A 17,468-nucleotide genomic window follows, 5' to 3' on the forward strand; every position below is an offset into this window, starting at 1 on the left:
GGTGGCTTATAATAATAATAAAGGCCTTTTCTACTACGGAATTTGAGAATTTGCCACTCCTAATTTCAATCTTGATTTTGCCCTTTTCGATCAGTTGGGAGATTTGAGGATTTACCACTTCTATTGCAATCTAGAGTTTTCTATCTATATGTGTCTATGTTATATAGCATCAGGACCATGCTTAAGGTGATAAGTTGTGAAGCGAGTGTAGCTCTTAACGCAAGTACAAATCTCAAATTAACTTCGTACGGGTGCTCATATTTATAACTTTTTTTTCAATAATAAATAATAAATCCATCAACAACGAGATGTATATGATGGCTTCATCAATCTGAAGATGTACTGACCCGATACGGAAGATGATTATATAGTACTATGATATAGTACGTGTATATGTTGATAGAAATGAGTATGCACCTAACATGCGGATCTGATCAACGCTTGTGTCTAAAGTGTGTTTGGAAAAAAAAAGAAAGTATTAAATTTTCCATTTTTTCTGTTGTGTCGACAAAATGCTTATGCCTCCCTATTCGCTGGCACCATCCATATGCTTGACAATTGACGCACGTCAGCATACATCAATGGGCAGATGAAACGGACTGTACCAGGGTCAGCCCAGAAAGGCCCCCCAAAGCACTATCAAACGGGCCTGATCGACACTACTGGGCTGGCCCGCTACACGGCCCATTTAGCCACCTCCAGATTCCAGTTCGTTCCCGATCCGTCCACGCAACGCAAATTCCCACAAAAGAAAGCCCAGAAGCAGAAACAAATCGAACGCTCATCTTTTTTCGAAGAAAAAAGAGAAAAAAAGGAAAAAAAACCTCGTCGGCGATCCGCCGTGCGCCTGCCGCCGGCGGGAGGGGAACTCCGCCGGAGATGTCGGTTCTCATAGTGACCAGCGTGGGGGACATCGAGGTGGACCTCCACACCGACATGTGCCCCCTCACCACCAAGAACTTCCTCAAGCTCTGCAAGTAAGCTTTTAGTTTACCCGCACCTAGGGCTTGTTCTATGTGTGAATTTTCGCGGGATCATCTGGCTACTAGAGGTAACGAGGGTCTCGTGGCGGGTGGGTTAGCCTTCAGGAAGCAGTTGAGCGGGCAATTTTGGCGTTGTAGAGCGGGTGCTACTGGGTCTGGATTCGATGTGAAGGGTGCGTGTAGTGTAGTGTGTTGGATTGATTGATTACAGTTGAAGCTGCTGCCATACCAGTGTGTCGTGAATCATTGTGAATGCTCTTGTTCCCATGTTACTTCGAGTTTCGATTGCGTTTAACTTGTTAGTGTAGTGCTGTTAAGTTGATAGCATCTTACAAGTGCTGTTGGTAGCACTTGTCTGTGGCGCTCCTCATATGACAATCTGTATTAACCATCTCTGTACATGTCTCTTGGATATTTTCAACGTTATTCACCCAGTGTTTGCATGATTTTTCTTTTTGTTGCAACATGGCGACATGCTTCATCAGATTTTGCTGTAGGACTTTTTTTTTCTTGCAACGGTTTTGATGCTTCTGCCTGTCATGTATTTGTTGCGGCCGTAGCCCATAGTAGGAAATTGTGGCATTTGTAGTGGAAAATTGTTTCAGCGGAGTGGACAAATAAACTGGAGCAGACAATTGTTTCAGCTAGAACATGCCATTGTTGCGATTGTAGCGAGAAATCGTTTCAGCTGCAACAAGGAAATTGCTTCAATTCTTCTTTTGGAATTGTTGCTACGTGAGTAGAATATCATTGCTAGCTAAGCCACCAATATTTATATCTAATCGTTGATTTGATTTGTGAGGGATGTTGATATTGTGGTAGACATTTTATTTTCTTTATGATTAGTGATAAATGAAAGCAGCTGTGGTACAATTTAGAAGAGCCAGAAGTTGACTTCCGAAGCAAAAGATTACGGCCTCCGTGGAGTCCATGAATTGGTTGATTTAATGGTTGCTTATATAGTAGCGAGGATCACTTATTTCAGAAACGTCTGACAATAGCTCTCGGATTGAACATCCGAGCACTAGTTGTTATCATTAGTATTTGGTTCTAGGGATGAGGTGGGATGAAACAGGATGGTTCTACATTTTTGGGATGAGGTGGAATAGAATTGTTTCGTTTAGTTGTTTGGTTGAGAATGGGATGATTCAATATTTTGTTTGGTTTAAGCGAGATGGGATGGAATGGTCCAATCCAGAGTTTGGTTTGGAGAATAGAATTAGATTTTCTTTTTAGAAAATGGGATAAACCCGGCCTCTACATCCAACTGGATTTACGCAGCCAAGAATAAGATAGGATTGACTCAGGTAACCTGCACCTTAGACTGGTGAGAATAAACCTTTTTTTTTAAATTTCCCTTATTTCCTTTTCCCCTTCTTAATTTTTCTCTCTCCCTTATCATCTGTAGGAATGAGCTTTCCTGGCTACAGCTTCTTCCTTGTCTTCCTCTCTCTTCATTATTTTGTTCACATCCAAAACTATTTGTTCTCCAGATTCCTGAGTGGTGCTATGGCTAGTGAGTGGAGGAAGCGGAGTGGATGACGCCACTTTGCTGCACAAGCCGGCGACTCTCATGAGCGCGTCAAGGCAGTGATCCACTAGCGGCATCAATGGTCGAGTGCAAGAAACCTTTTAACCTCATGGAGGTGGTAGCCCACTGCTTCTCAGCTTGAGGAGAGTGGTGGCTGCTCGCAGTCTCGCAGATGGGCGGTGAACAAATCCAGCGAGAAGCTCTCCCCCGCACTGCTGAACATTCTTGCATGAGTTCATCTGGGCAAAAGAGTGGTATCATCTCATCCTGAATCTTGTTGGAATATTCGTCAAAATGAAACTACCTCGTCCTGAAATGTTTCGTCCCATCCCAAGAACAGAACACATGGGCTCATCCCAGGACCATAACCATTCGTTCTATCCCACTTGATCTCAGGAACCAAACACATAGAGGATTGTTCTTTGATTCTTAGTGTCGTTGTCTGAACTAAAATTATGTAAATATGTTTGTCTACTTATCTTGCAAAAGTTAAATACTGCAAAATAGCAGGCTATGAAATATGACTGAGTTGACTACTTATGGCAATTGGAGTAATCATTCTCTCGCTGTTCCTATGATTTTACTTACCAGGATGAAGTATTATAACGGGTGCCTGTTCCACAAGATAGAGAAGGATTTCTTGGCACAAACTGGGGACTCAACTGGAACAGGAGCTGGAGGCGACTCTGTATACAAGTAATCAATTAATATAGCGCAATAGGAGCCTCTCCTTCTGTTTCCTGTAAAAAAATAATCAATTGCTCAGATGTCTCACTGCCACCGATTGTCAAATACATGCCTGAAAACGGATTCATTTTTTTTCCTGTAGATTCCTTTATGGTGACCAAGCACGATTTTTTGATGATGAGATCCATCCGGAGCTTAGGCATTCTAAAATGGGAACTATTGCTATGGCAAGTGCTGGTGAAAATTGCAACGCCTCGCAGGTGTGATACTTAGTCCCTAAACTTCCTACCGAACCCAAATGTTTTGATTACCAGTAATTAGTCCATTTTGATGTCCTCACTGCTGTTTTTAGCCTTTCGTTTATGTTTGTGTGACTTATTAGTTCTACATCACCTTGCGGGATGGCGTGGACTACCTCGATGATAAACACACTGTGAGTAGCACCTTACTATTATTACATTGACTTAGAGATTTTTTTTCTTGAAAAACCCTACTTTATCTGCAGTGACTCACAAGTATATCTTCATCAATTGTAGGTGTTTGGCATGGTTGCTGAAGGCTTTGACACGATTACAAAGATTAATGAAACATATGTTGATGATAAAGGGAGACCATTTAAGGATATCAGGTAAAATACCTTTGAAAAGTACTAAACTGCATAGTTAGAACATGCTTGCCAATATTTACTTACTTTCTGGTCTTTCTGTTGTTTCTGCTTTATTTCCATTGCTGACCTTCTGCAAAATACTTAATGAACAGGATTAGACATACATATGTCTTGGATGACCCTTTTGATGATCCTCCTCAGCTCAGTAAACTTATTCCTGAGAATTCTCCTGTAGGGAAACCACAGGATGAGGTAATATGAGTTCTGCTATTGTGCTCATGTTGGAAAGACAATAATCAAAATTGACTAATCAGAATCACAGGCTGTCTTACATTTGTTTAATTCGTTTTACCTTCCACATTGTTGAAAACTTTATAACAATTTATTTGGGCACATACCTGTTTAAGAGTATGTATGGATTTTAGTTGAGGCAGCCACTGGGTGTACATGTAATTTATTTTCCCTGTTCTGTCTGTACCAAATTATGCTAAAAGTTCCTATGCAATGTCCTGCTAATGTACTATGTTATATATTTTCTTTTCACCGTCAATGTACAGATTGCAGAAGAGCGCTTAGAGGATAACTGGGTCCCTCCAGATGAAACAGTGGCTCCTGAAGAACTCGAGGATACTATCCGCTCCAAAGAAGCACATACAAATGCTGTTATTCTTCAGAGCGTAAGTCCTGGTGCCAAATTAAAATCCAAAACTACGCTTATTAATTATTAATCATGTTATAACTTGTGACTCATAAAACTTGTCTTATTCAGTTAGGAGATATTCCAGACGCTGAGATCAAACCACAAGACAATGTTTTATTTGTTCGTGAACTCAACAAAGTAACACAAGTTAGTATCGGCTCTTAATTGATTAACTCTGTTCGCCAGTTCCACTAATTTTTTTGCTTATCCATCCTGCTTTGGTAGTAGCACTACGTACAGATTCTTATGTATAGACATTTCATTCATTTAATGCTCCTGTGATTATATCACAGATTATTTTGGACATCATAAATATCGGATTGATATCCCATAGCTTATGAAATATTTTTTGGTAAGAGAAGCTAAAGGGCTAATATTCATTGTTTTGTAGGATGAAGATTTATATACAATTTTTTCTCATTTTGGCTCTGTGACGTCGTAAGTGCCTTTTCCTAAGCTCAAATAATTTGCTTATCTTCCTGTTGCTTCTCTTGTTAATTTTTTTAATTGTTCCTTGCAGAGCTGAAATAATTCGTGACTATAAGACTGGTGATAGCTTATGCTTTGCTTTTATTGGTAAGTTTCATTCCTCAAAAGCTGGGGTGCATTGACATACTTCGATCAAGCATTGGATTTAGACAGAGTCCTGCTATTTTTCTGGAGTACCCTGAGCCCAGTTTGTTCATCGAATACTTGCCTGAGCTATATCACTAGATTTCGTAGGCATTCATCATCCAGTTATTCAGTTGTGTTGTACATCAGCCTCTTAGAGCTGTTATCCTAACAGGGCTCCAACTGAATTACCTATGCAATAACTGTTGGTGTTTATTGAAAGGCATATACTTTAGTTGCAGCATGTAAACACACCTTTTATTTTGTTACTATATACCCGTGCATTGCAAATGGTCCCATACTACTGAAAATGGGCTAGGGGCTAATATATGGATCTAACATAAAGTGAGAATATATTTTTATCCAACAACTATTCCCTTTTTTTCCCGTCTTTCTTAGCGATTTCTTTTTGTGTGTAACAATTTTTCTCTAGTGATTTTTTTTATGGTTCCAAAAAAAGAAGGTTTCTGCTACTGTTGCTAGATTTTCTAAAATAGTTTTTTTTTGTGCGGAACCTTTTTCTCCAGCAATTTTTTTTCCATGAGCGAGGGGGAGGGGGTGGGAAGGAGGACAACTGTGCTTTTATAGTAGTAGAGATAGCTAGTAATATACCCATGCATTGGAACGGGTCCGTACTACTGAAAATGGGCTAGGGACTATTAATATGGATTTAACATAAAGTGAGAATTTTTTTTATCTAACAACTTTTCCTTTATTTTTTCTTTATTTCTTAGCGATTTATTTTCTTTTTGTGCAGAACAATTTTGCTCTAGCGATTTTTTTTCTGGTTCAAAAAATTAAACGATTTCTACTACTGTTGCTAGATTTCCTAATTTTTTTTGTGTGGAACCTTTTTTTCTAGCGATTTTTTTCCATGAGCAAGGGGGAGGGGGTGGGAAGGAGGATGAGTGTGCTTTTATAGTAGTAGAGATAAACTCGCAAATGGATAAAATACATGAATTGTCAAAGAAGATTAATGGTGTTTTCTCCTAAAAAACAAACCTAATGATTTAAGAAAACAAACTGAGTGACTCCATTGTACACTTCTGAGGTATTAAACCATAGAAGTTAACTGATAGCTCAACTGTTCTCAGGGTTACAATGTCAGTGCAACATATTTGGTGCAGACTCAAGTAGCCAGTAGATGGCCTAAGAAAGAATCTCTCTTGTTCCACCTGGATTAATTGGCAAGATCAGAATGTTGTTACAAAATACTAAAAATTATCTTGGTCTTTTGTAGAATTTGAGAAAAAGGAGGCATGTGAGCGCGCATTCTTCATGGTTAGTTGCCTAAATTCCTGTTTCCAGTGGCAGATAAAATTTCTTCTCTTATATAATTATACTCTATAATTCCTTCTGCCACCTACTCCCTCCGTTTTATATTATAAGACTTTCTAGCATTACCCACATTCATATATAGATTCATTAACATCTATATGAATATGGGTAATGCTAGAAAGTCTTATAATATGAAACGGAGGAAGTAGCATTCTAGCATATTTTTTATATATTTATTTATGCTTGACTAGTGAATGTTACCTAGTTTCTGCATTGACAATTCAGCAGTCTATGTTTTTGTAACTATATTAGAGTGTTTTCATGGGAGCATTTGCTTACTCAATGATATGCTTATAGATGGACAATTGTTTGATTGATGATCGAAGAATACGTGTTGACTTCAGCCAAAGTGTTTCAAAACAGTGGCGTCAGTTCAGACAAAGCAAAAGTAATGCAAATAAAGGTAAGATAAGTCATGTATTCTTATTTCCATGGCTTATCGTTGCAATTCCAGCTTCTTTTTTATTTAAGCTAACTGCAAAATCAGTAGGGGAGGTGCTCTACTGTTGGTTTTTTCCTTTAAGGAAAAGAACTAAACAAATCTATTCCTCATCAATATTCTTTTCATCTAGACTTACTTTGGTGGCACTCAAATATGCATATTCTCATTTCAAACCATAGTTGTAGCATTCTGTGTTCATTAGAAATTCTTGAATCCTATAAGGAATTTTACCATTTTGTACCATGGTGAAGATGTCGAGTCAGTAGCTAGTACCTTTAAATATTTTCAAGTGAAAAGATGGCAACAATGTTCCCAATAAGTTGGGGGCAAAGAAGAAAGAACACGTCGATCTGAGTAAGACTTCAACATGTATTTTGTCCTTAGCATTTCTTACTTAAATCTCTTGCTTGAACATGCATTTGTTCTTTGGAGTTCATCTGTAAATAGGAGAAGTGTGATATGAATACCTCGTCTTAGTATATCAGTGAGTGTGAAGATCCCCAAACAGAATCTAATTGTTACATGAGTCTTTATTTTTTCAGTTTTTGGCAAAACTCTGAAGCACTTGCTGCATACAGTTCGTATTTTCATCATTTGCTAGGCATTCTGATACTCGGATTGTTGGTTTCTTTGTATATGTAATATATGCGATCCATGTAGATAGCCCTGCACTGAACTTAACCATAAATTCTTCCAGAATCAACGGGACCGTGTTTTGTTCTTTACAACACGAGCTGGGCAACGGACTTGAATGATAATTAGATGCTTTAAGAACATTCCTCTACTAGAGTAACTTGTATAACTGGTGACTGGTGAGAGTTCTCGTAACATCTCTGCCAGACAATATTAAGCCATGAAATTTCTATTTCTCTGTAGAAAAAGTTGTTTTCAGGAATACGCGAGACGCACATTTTTATATTAAGAAGGAATAAATGAAATTACAGGGGGGCCAAACAATTTAAAAAAGAAGGGGACAGGGTACAGGTGTGGGGGGGAAACAGAAATCCTAATCTCCTAAGGAGTTTGGCGACCCGTGAACAAATGAAGGAACTACCATGGCCGGTATGGCTGCCCTAGCCATCCGCCAAACTGTAGAAAAAGTTGTGATTTATGAAATGATTTTTGACAAGCAACATCTCAGTCTAGGTTAACCACATCGAACCCATTGATCTCTAGGTACTAGGAATTACCTCAGTATGTTCATTGCCGAGTTTAACATTCTCAACTAGGACCCTGAATTCTGGTATTAAGTCGAGTTAGTTGTGAGACCTTATGCTTATTTTATCATGTGGGAGTTTTTAATTCCTGCATAGTTGATTGCTTCTAATGTATTTTTTTGAATTGCTGTGCAACAAAATGTCCTTTTAATCTCTTCCACAAACATACTTTAAAGTGAAAAATACATGATGCATTTCTTTCTCTTTGCAGATGGGTGCTTCAAGTGTGGCGCACTTGATCTCATAGCCAGAGACTGTGACCAGAGGGCTGAGCAGAAAAACAAAGGGCCAAATTATATCCTGAAAGACGAAAACACTCAGCGCAGTGGGAACAAGCGTCGAAGGTGATTTTCCCATCCGCCATCACTCATATTTTCTGATTGTTTCGCCTTTTGATAATATGTTATTATTATTTTGTAGCTACGATCTTGTCTTTGAAGATGGTGAAAACTATAATGGTCAGCAAGATCTCCGAAGCGCTGACCGAAGAAAGATCCATAAGATAGATGATCGAAGATCAGGGTTGCCACCTCGGGGTGACCGTGATAGGATTAGCCGGGAGAGAACGCACATTGATGAGAATGATAAAGAAGGTAATAGGGACCGAGGGAATCAGAAGCATGAGGACTACAACCGTTACTGTAAACCTGGTGAACGAAGCTCCAGTAGACATGATGATCGTGGCTACAGCAAGCACGAGAGCAGAAGCAAATATAGGGATGGCGATGACGATTACAGACGACAATCAGGAGGCAGTCGATATGGCAGGGATAAGTGCGATGGTGAACGACGCTACAGAGGAGATGATGACCATGGAAGGAGCAACCGCCACACGAGATGAAAGTGATAACAGGAAAAGAAGCCCAGACACTGGTAGTAGGCATAGAAGATAAGATAGGGAGCACCGTGAGTGAGACGAGCAAACACAGGGAAAGAAGTCAGAGTGATGATAGTATATTGCTAAGGTAGCTCACGTATATTTTGTATAGTTCTTTTTCTGTTACTTTACATACGAGGATTTCAGACGAAGACGGGTGAGAGAGATTTTGACAGTTTTTTGCTCTCGTGTGTAAACTTCTCAGCTGAATCTCACATTTCATCATCTGGAGTCTGATTACACCTTTCATCTCTGATCGAATTGTCTGCGAACTAATTGCGAATGGCGTGCATGCATGCATGAGCTGTAATTTGCTAGCCATTTTACTTTGGTTATCAGAGAGATCTGAATTACTTGCTAGCTACCTATTATAGAACATACTTCACATCCGTTACAACATATAAGCATTCACCTAGCCAGAAATGCTTATATTTTGATATTTTGAAATAGATGGAGTATCAGTTCCTAGTACTGCTGATTTGCAAAATGTCCAAAATTATTAGTTACGTGTACTTCATATTCATACATGCGAGTATAGGTTGAAGAAATGCTGCTGCCAGCGCTATGCTCGACGATTGATAGTTTTTTTATTTCCTCTATGACCTATGATAATAATTACCATAAAATTTACACCAAGTTGTTAAGATGAAAATTACGATCTTTACTACAACAGCATTTCGTGGATTGGATTTCACATATCATCAACGCACCACGGATGAAGCCATGTAGATATGTAGGTCCTGTTTAGAGAAGCTTCTAACAAATGCGGTCTCTCTTGGAATCTATTCTCACCCAGATTCTGATAATGTAGTTATAGAATGAAAAATAAAAGAAAATAAGTCAAGAGCGCAACCAACTGTTTCTTAGAATGTTAACTCTCAGAAACATAGCCGTAATATGCGGTTGTGGGCCTGGACAGTTTGGAAGAGCTTCTGATTCTGGGAGAAGATACAACTGGTAGAAGCTTCCCAAAACTATCTAGCTTTTCATCGAATTATGAGAAGCTATAGTTATAGAATCTATAAAATGAGTCTTAGGGCCTGTTTGGGGGAGCTTCTAACTGCTACAGCTTCTTCTAGAATCAGAAGCTCCCCCAAACAGTCCAGCTTTTGGTCCAGATTCTAAGAAGCTGTAGTTATAGAATCCAGAAAATGAACTAGAAATTAGAAGCTGGAAAACCCAGCCTTTCTAAATTTTCAAAAGCTGGTTACCAACCAGCTGCTTCTCAGAATTTTAAGCTCCCTCAAACAGACTATAAGCTACCCAAAAGACCCTGTGCAACAGTGCAGGGTTGGACGAAAAGCATAGCATGACCAAATTGGGCCATATACGCGGGCAAGGCCCAGATATTTCTTGGTCATGGTTTTCTGGCCCAGGCCGAGAATTCAGGGTCGGCCCTTACATCTCCGTAGCACGCAGCCTAGTGCGGTAGACGGTTTAAGCGCTCAGAAATCACCAATTTTTTGTCATAAAAAACAAAAAAGAAAAAAAATAGAAACACCTCGTCGGCGTTTAGAAAGGCGGTTGGGGTTCGGCGGCGGCGGCGGAGGCCGGTGAGTATCCGCGGCCGCGCGAACCAGTCGCCTGAGCTCCCAGAAGCATCCGGCGCTGCGGCTCCTCCGTGATTTGTGTATTTTTCCCCTTGAATCCCGCGCCGTCGCGGCCGCCGTGTGCTCTTGCCGCCGGCGAGAAGGGGGGAAAACGCCCGCGGAGATGTCGGTCCTCATCGTGACCAGCGTGGGGGACATCGAGGTGGACCTCCACACCGACATGTGCCCCCTCACCACCAAGAACTTCCTCAAGCTCTGCAAGTAAGCTTTCAGTTTACCCGCATCTAGGGCTTGTTCTATCTGTAAGTGCGCGGGATCATCTGGCTAGTACCAGGGGTAACGCTGTCTCGCGGTTGAGGGGTTAGCCCTCACGAAGCAGTTTAGCGGCCAATTTTGGCGTTGCAGAGGGTGCTACTTGGTGTGGATTTGGTGTTGTATTCTAGAACCGCGAAGGGTGTATGAACTATGGAGTCTGCTGGGTTAAGATTAATTATAATTTAAGCTGCTGCTGATGTGTCGTGAATCATTGTGAATGAATTTACCTTCTTAGTGTAGTCATTAAAATGTAGGATGGAAAGATTGGGTCAATTAGGGGATCGCTCTTTGATTATTAGGGTTGTTATCTGAATTGAAAAAAAAAGTATGCTTACTGATATTGCAAAATAATGCACAATAGCAGTATTATGAATATGAAATAGTAATTTTATGGTTATGAAATATAGCTGAGTTGACTATTTATAGCAATGGGAGTAATCATCCTCATTCCTCCTATGATTTGACTTACCAGGATGAAGTATTACAATGGGTGCCTGTTCCACAAGGTGGAGAAGGATTTCTTGGCACAAACTGGGGACCCAACTGGAACAGGAGCTGGAGGCGATTCTGTATACAAGTAAACAATTGCTCAGATGTTTTACTGCCACTGATTGTTGAATACATGCCTGAAAAGGGATTCATTTGTTTTTCTGTAGGTTCCTTTATGGTGATCAAGCTCGATTTTTTGATGATGAGATCCGACCAGACCTTAGGCATTCAAAAAAGGGAACTATTGCTATGGCGAGTGCTGGTGAAAATTGCAATGCCTCGCAGGTGTGATACCATATTCCTAGCCTTCCTACCGAACTTAGCTCAGCTGTTTTGATAACCAGTACTTGATAATCCATTTTGAGGTCCTTAACTCCTTGCTGCTAACCTGCTATTTCTAACCTTTGATTTATGTTTCTGTGACTTTATTAGTTCTATATCACCTTGCGGGATGACGTAGACTACCTTGATGATAAACACACAGTGAGTAGTACCTTATTATATTGACTCACAGAATATTTTCTTTGGAAAAATCCACTTTATCTACAGTGATTCATATGTATGTCCTTATCAATTATAGGTGTTCGGCATGGTTGCTGAAGGCTTTGACACGCTGACAAAGATTAGTGAAACATATGTTGATGATAAAGGGAGACCATTTAAGGACATCAGGTAAAATACCTTTTTTAAAAAGTCTAAACTGAATAATTAGAACATGCTTGCTAATATTTACTTACTTTCTGGTGTTACTTTCTGTTGTTTCTGCTTTATTTCCAACTGCTGACCTTCTGCAAAATGTTCAATGGACAGGATTAAACATACGTATGTCTTGGATGATCCTTTTGACGATCCTCCTCAGCTCAGTGAACTTATTCCTGAGAATTCTCCTGTAGGGAAACCACAGGATGAGGTAATATGAGTTCTGCTATTTTGCTCATGTTGGAAAGATGATAAACCAAAATTGTCTCACCAAAATCACAGGCTGTCTTTTGTTTAATTCGTTTTACCTCCACATTCTTGAAAACTATTTATTTGTGCACATACCTTTTTAAAAGAATATGGTATGAATTTCAGTTGAGGCAGCCACTGGGTGTAGGTGTATTTTTTTTCCTTGTTCTGTCTGTACAAATTATCCCGATCCCTAAAATATCTAGACAGGCATGTTTCAGATTAGTCCTAGAAGGGTGTGGTTTTGCCGTGATTCTCCTGAATGCTATGTGTTGTCCTTTTAACATGGTCATGATATTTTCTTTTCACTGTCAATGTACAGATTGCAGAAGAGCGCTTAGAGGATAGCTGGGTCCCTATGGATGAAATGGTGGCTCCTGAAGAACTTGAGGAGATGATCCGCTCCAAAGAAGCACATACAAATGCTGTGATTCTTGAGAGCGTGAGTCCTGATGCCAAATAAAAAATTAACAGTTCGCTCATTATTATTCATCGTGTTATAACTGATAAAAATACCTTTGTCTTATTCAGGTGGGAGATATTCCAGATGCTGAGATCAAACCACCAGACAACGTTTTATTTGTTTGTAAACTCAACCCAGTAACACAAGTTCGTATCGGTTCTTAATTGATTGGCTTTGTTCTCTACTTCCACTACCTTTTTATGTATAGATTCACAGATCAGTTTGGAAGTCATATAGGTATTGAATTTATAGCAATATAGCTTGAAATATTGTTTGGTAACTAAACGGCTAGTGTTCATTGTTTTGTAGGATGAAGATTTATATACAATTTTTTCTCGTTTTGGAACTGTGACATCGTAAGCGCATTTTCCTAAGTTCAATTAATGTGCATATCTTCCTGTTTCTTATTTTGTTAACTTTTTTTATTATTCCTTGCAGAGCTGAAATAATCCGTGATTACAAGACTGGTGATAGCTTATGCTATGCTTTTATTGGTGAGTTTCATTCCTCAAAAGCTGGTGTACATTGACATACTGTGATCAAGCATCGGATTGTTGTTAGCTAGAGTTATGCTAGTCCGTTCATCGAACGCTTGAGCTTCATTGATAGCTTTCCCAGGCATTCATCCTCCAATTCTTTAGGCGTGTTGAACATCATGTTTTACCCTCTTAGATCTGTTATCCTAGTAAGGAACAACTGAGTGACCTAATTTGCAACAAGGTTCTGGTGTTTTGTGTAAGGCTGAGTTCCAAATGTTAGTGGCTATGGATATACTTTAGTTGCAGCATGTAAAGCACACCTTTTAGTTTGTTAATACTTAATAAACCAGCAAATGGGTTAAATGCATGACGTGGCAAAAAGACTAATGGTGTTTACTTGTATCTCCTCAAAAATAAACATTAACGATTTAAGAAAACAAACTGAGTAGCTCCATTGCACACTTCTGAGGTATTAAACAATATAAGTTTCTTGATAGCTCAATTTTTCTCTCAGGGTTACGGTGTCAGTGTGATATTTGGCACAGACTGCAGTAGACAGTAGATGGCCTAGAAAGAATTTATTGTTCCACCTTGATAAATTGGCAAGATCTGAATGCTATTATAAAATGCTAAATTTTATCTTGCTCTTTTGTAGAATTTGAGACAAAGGAGGCTTGTGAGCGGGCATTCTTCAAGGTTAGTTGCCTAAAATCCTGTTTCATGTGGCAGATAAAACTTGGTTCTTGTAATTGTACTTTATTTCCCTTCATTACTTAGCATTTCTTTGCTAGCATATTTTTATAAGTCATTTTTGCTTGACTAGTGAATGTTACTTGATTGTTTGTGCCTTGACAATTCAGTATTGTCTATATTTGTAATTATTTTACCAGTGTTTTCATGGGAGCATTGCTTACTCAATGATATGCTTGCAGATGGACAATTGTTTGATTGATGATCGAAGAATACATGTTGACTTTAGTCAAAGTGTTTCAAAACTGTGGGGTCAGTTCAGACAAAGCAAAAGAAATGCAAATAAAGGTATTCTTATTTCCATGGCCTTAGAATATGATTGCAGTTTTCAGTTTCTTTTTTATTTAAGCTAACTGCATGGTAGCTTTCTTTTTTCTTAAGGAAAAGCAGTAGGGGAGATCCTCTACTGTTACCCTTTCCTACAAGGAAAAGAACTATATAAATCTATCCTTCATCAAAATTCTTTTCATCTAGACTTTGGTGGCACTCAATTTCCTTTCAGACCATAATTATAGCATCCTCCTGTATCCTATAGAAATTTATTTATTCCTATAAGGAATTTAGTGTTTTGTACCATGCGGAAGATGTCTAGAGAAGTGTACTGATTATTATTCAGCACAGTTAAACCGTGTCAAGTGTAAAGATGGCAACAATGTTCCCAATAAGCCACAGGACAAAGAAGAAAGTAAACATCAATCTGAGCAAGACTTCCAACATGTTTTGCTTTCTCCTTAGCATCTCTTTAGTATCGCATCTCTGTCTTTAACATGCATTTGTTCTCTGGAGTTCATCTGTAAATGGCAGAAGTGTGATCTGAATACTGTGTCTTAGTATATTAGAAGTCTGCAGAGCCCCTAACAGAATATATTATTACTAGTCTTTATATTACCAGTTTTTGGCTAAACCACTTGCCGCGGATGGTTCAGATTGTGGCAAATAGCAAACTGGCCTAGCGTCATCATTTGCTAGGCATTCTGAAACTCAGATTGTTGGTTTCTTTGTATATGTAATATACGATCAATTTCAAATAGCCCTGTACTCAACTTAGCCATTAATTCTTCCAGTACCAAACTAACAGACCATGTTTTATTTCTTACAATATGAGCTGAGCAATGGACCTGAATATTCATATCTGCTTAAGATCATTTCTCTACTAGAGTAACTTGCACAATTGGTGAGCCATGGAACTGAATTCTCATAAGAGACCTTTGCCATAGAATATTAAATCATGAAATTCCTATTTTTCTGTAGAAAAGGTTGATTTATGAAATAATTTTGATACGAAACATCTCATCTTATATTTCTAGGTTGACCACATCCAAGCCCATTAATCTATAGGTACTAGGAAGTAGGAAGGTGTACGCAGATGCCCACTTCATTGCGGAATTTAACATTCTCAACTAGGACTCTTGAACTCTAGTTAGTTGTGAGACCATACTTTTTTACTATTTTGGAGTTAGAATTAATTCACATGAAAGCTATATGATGCAATTCTCTTTGCAGATGGATGCTTCAAGTGTGGCGCCCCTGATCACATAGCCAAAGACTGTGACCAGGGCACTGAGCAGAAAAACAAAGGCCCAAGTTATGTCCTGAAAGATGAAAACACTCAGCGTGGTGGAAATAACCGTCGAAGGTCATTTTCTTTTCCCTATCTATCATATTTCCTGATCGTCTCATTTTCTGATAATCTTCTGTTGTTTTGCAGCTATGATCTTGTCTTTGATGAAGATGGTGAAAATTATACTGATCAGCAAGATCCTGGAAGTACTGGCCGAAGAAAGATTCAAAGAACAGATGATCGCAAATCAGGGCTGCCACCTCGGGGTGACCATGACAGGATTAGCCGGGAGAGAACTCACAGTGATGAGAATGGTAGAGAAGGTGGTAAAGAAGGTGATAGGGACCGAGGGATTCGTAAGCACGAGGACTACCACCGTTACAATAAATCTGGTGAACGGAGCTCTAGTAGATACGATGATCGTGGCTACAGCAAGCACGAGAGCAGGGGCAAATATAGGGATGGCAATGATGATTACAGACGACAACCGGGAGGTGGCAGTCGATATGGCAGGGATAAGTATGAAGGTGAACGGCGCTACAGAGAAGATGATGGCCATGGAAGGAGTGACCGTCACAAGAGAGATGAAAGTGATAACAGGAAAAGAAGCCCAGATACTGGTAAGCATAGAAGAGAAGACGGTGGTCACCGTGAGACAAGCAAGCACAGGGAAAGGAGGCAGAGAGATGATAGATAGGTCACTGCATCACCGTCAGTTTTGTCTTGCCTGTTTCTCATCATACATTGAATTTTGTCATTCTTAATCCAAAGATAGCACCAGAACACTAAACATGTAGCTTAGAATCTGCGTGTAGACATTATGAGAGCTCCACTGGCTACAGATTGTTGTAACTTGTAGACCTTTTCTTTTCTATACATGCTCATGGACGTTGTTCTTTTTGGGGGACGATCACCATCTGATTGTTGTCGAACTGTTGCCACAACTAGCAGCTTGCTTTTTTAATTGCTCTTGTTCTAGAGGAAGCCCACTGCAAGTGTTCTACATATTTGTGAGTCTTAACACGCCTCTAGTTTCCTTCAGCTACACGCTCAGACTGTTTTATACCCTTTTACTCAGAGATGTAAATCAATTTGATATCATTTACTAAAAGTTGTCTATAACATAATTCATGTACTCTGTCGGGAGACTCTGGACAACTTCTCTTCTTTTCTTTTTTTACATTTTAAAAAAATCATATTTAAACCGTGTTTCAAATACATTCTTTTTTTTTTCGGAATTTCTTCCAATCGGGCGTTGGGTGGGTTGGGGGGGGGAGGCGCCCCCCCCGACACCCGTAGGGCCCCACCACGTGTCCCTGTCTCCACCTTCCACGTGTCTCCACCACATACTCTGTTGCAAAAAATCACCCACATATTTTGGAAACCTTCTATTAAGGGAATCCGTTTTATTCTTTGTTCCACAAAAAATATTTCACCTAGTGTACTTACAATATATTGTTATGTATATATCTAATGTTATGAATTGAAACATTCTTTTGCAACAAATCATCCACATATTATGGAAACCCTTTATTAAGGGATATTATGGAAACCCTCTATTAAGAGAATTCATTTCACTTTTTGTTCCACAAAAAATGTTTCACCTAGTGTACTTATAATGTTTCACTATGTATAGATCAAATATTAAATGAACTGAAACATTCTTTCGCTATTTGCTGAAATATTGTTTTTATATAAGGTGAAACATCGCCTGATTTAAACGATTGAAGCATTTTCGATCTACTTAGTGAAACAATTACGATATACTTGGTGGAACATCGTACAATATTTAAAAATAATTCAATAATAAGCTAAAAAAATTTTCGTCGGAATATATCCATGTGTAGTCTTGTTTCAAAGATTTAATTGCAACGAATTTAATGGTGCAATCGGATCATGATTTGGATAAATAATTTAAA

General features: G+C 39.1%; 2 protein-coding genes across 3 annotated transcripts; both read left to right on the forward strand.

Moving 5' to 3' along the window:
• Positions 1-775: 775 nt before the first annotated feature.
• LOC107275963 (peptidyl-prolyl cis-trans isomerase CYP59) lies at positions 776-9,248 on the forward strand. Of its 2 annotated transcripts, none has more exons than XM_015785778.3 (14): positions 776-977; positions 3,106-3,210; positions 3,344-3,461; positions 3,584-3,634; positions 3,738-3,829; positions 3,961-4,060; positions 4,366-4,485; positions 4,578-4,655; positions 4,900-4,946; positions 5,029-5,084; positions 6,361-6,401; positions 6,756-6,861; positions 8,329-8,461; positions 8,538-9,248. In XM_015785778.3, the coding sequence occupies exons 1-14, from the start codon at positions 880-882 to the stop codon at positions 8,956-8,958; spliced, it is 1,566 nt and encodes a 521-aa protein (XP_015641264.1). In that variant the 5' UTR covers positions 776-879; the 3' UTR covers positions 8,959-9,248. The 2 variants fall into 2 exon arrangements, with proteins under 2 accessions (XP_015641264.1, XP_015641265.1); XM_015785779.3 differs by lacking the exon at positions 776-977 and adding an exon at positions 2,477-2,768.
• A 1,211-nt stretch (positions 9,249-10,459) lies between these two features.
• LOC4341804 (peptidyl-prolyl cis-trans isomerase CYP59) lies at positions 10,460-16,449 on the forward strand. The gene is made up of 14 exons (XM_015789057.3): positions 10,460-10,805; positions 11,332-11,436; positions 11,516-11,633; positions 11,781-11,831; positions 11,929-12,020; positions 12,159-12,258; positions 12,619-12,738; positions 12,828-12,905; positions 13,069-13,115; positions 13,198-13,253; positions 13,894-13,934; positions 14,171-14,276; positions 15,492-15,624; positions 15,697-16,449. The coding sequence occupies exons 1-14, from the start codon at positions 10,708-10,710 to the stop codon at positions 16,244-16,246; spliced, it is 1,695 nt and encodes a 564-aa protein (XP_015644543.1). The 5' UTR covers positions 10,460-10,707; the 3' UTR covers positions 16,247-16,449.
• The last annotated feature ends 1,019 nt before the right edge of the window (positions 16,450-17,468 follow it).

This window comes from Oryza sativa, chromosome 6, assembly GCF_034140825.1.
Source record: "Oryza sativa Japonica Group chromosome 6, ASM3414082v1".
Lineage (NCBI taxonomy): Eukaryota > Viridiplantae > Streptophyta > Magnoliopsida > Poales > Poaceae > Oryza > Oryza sativa.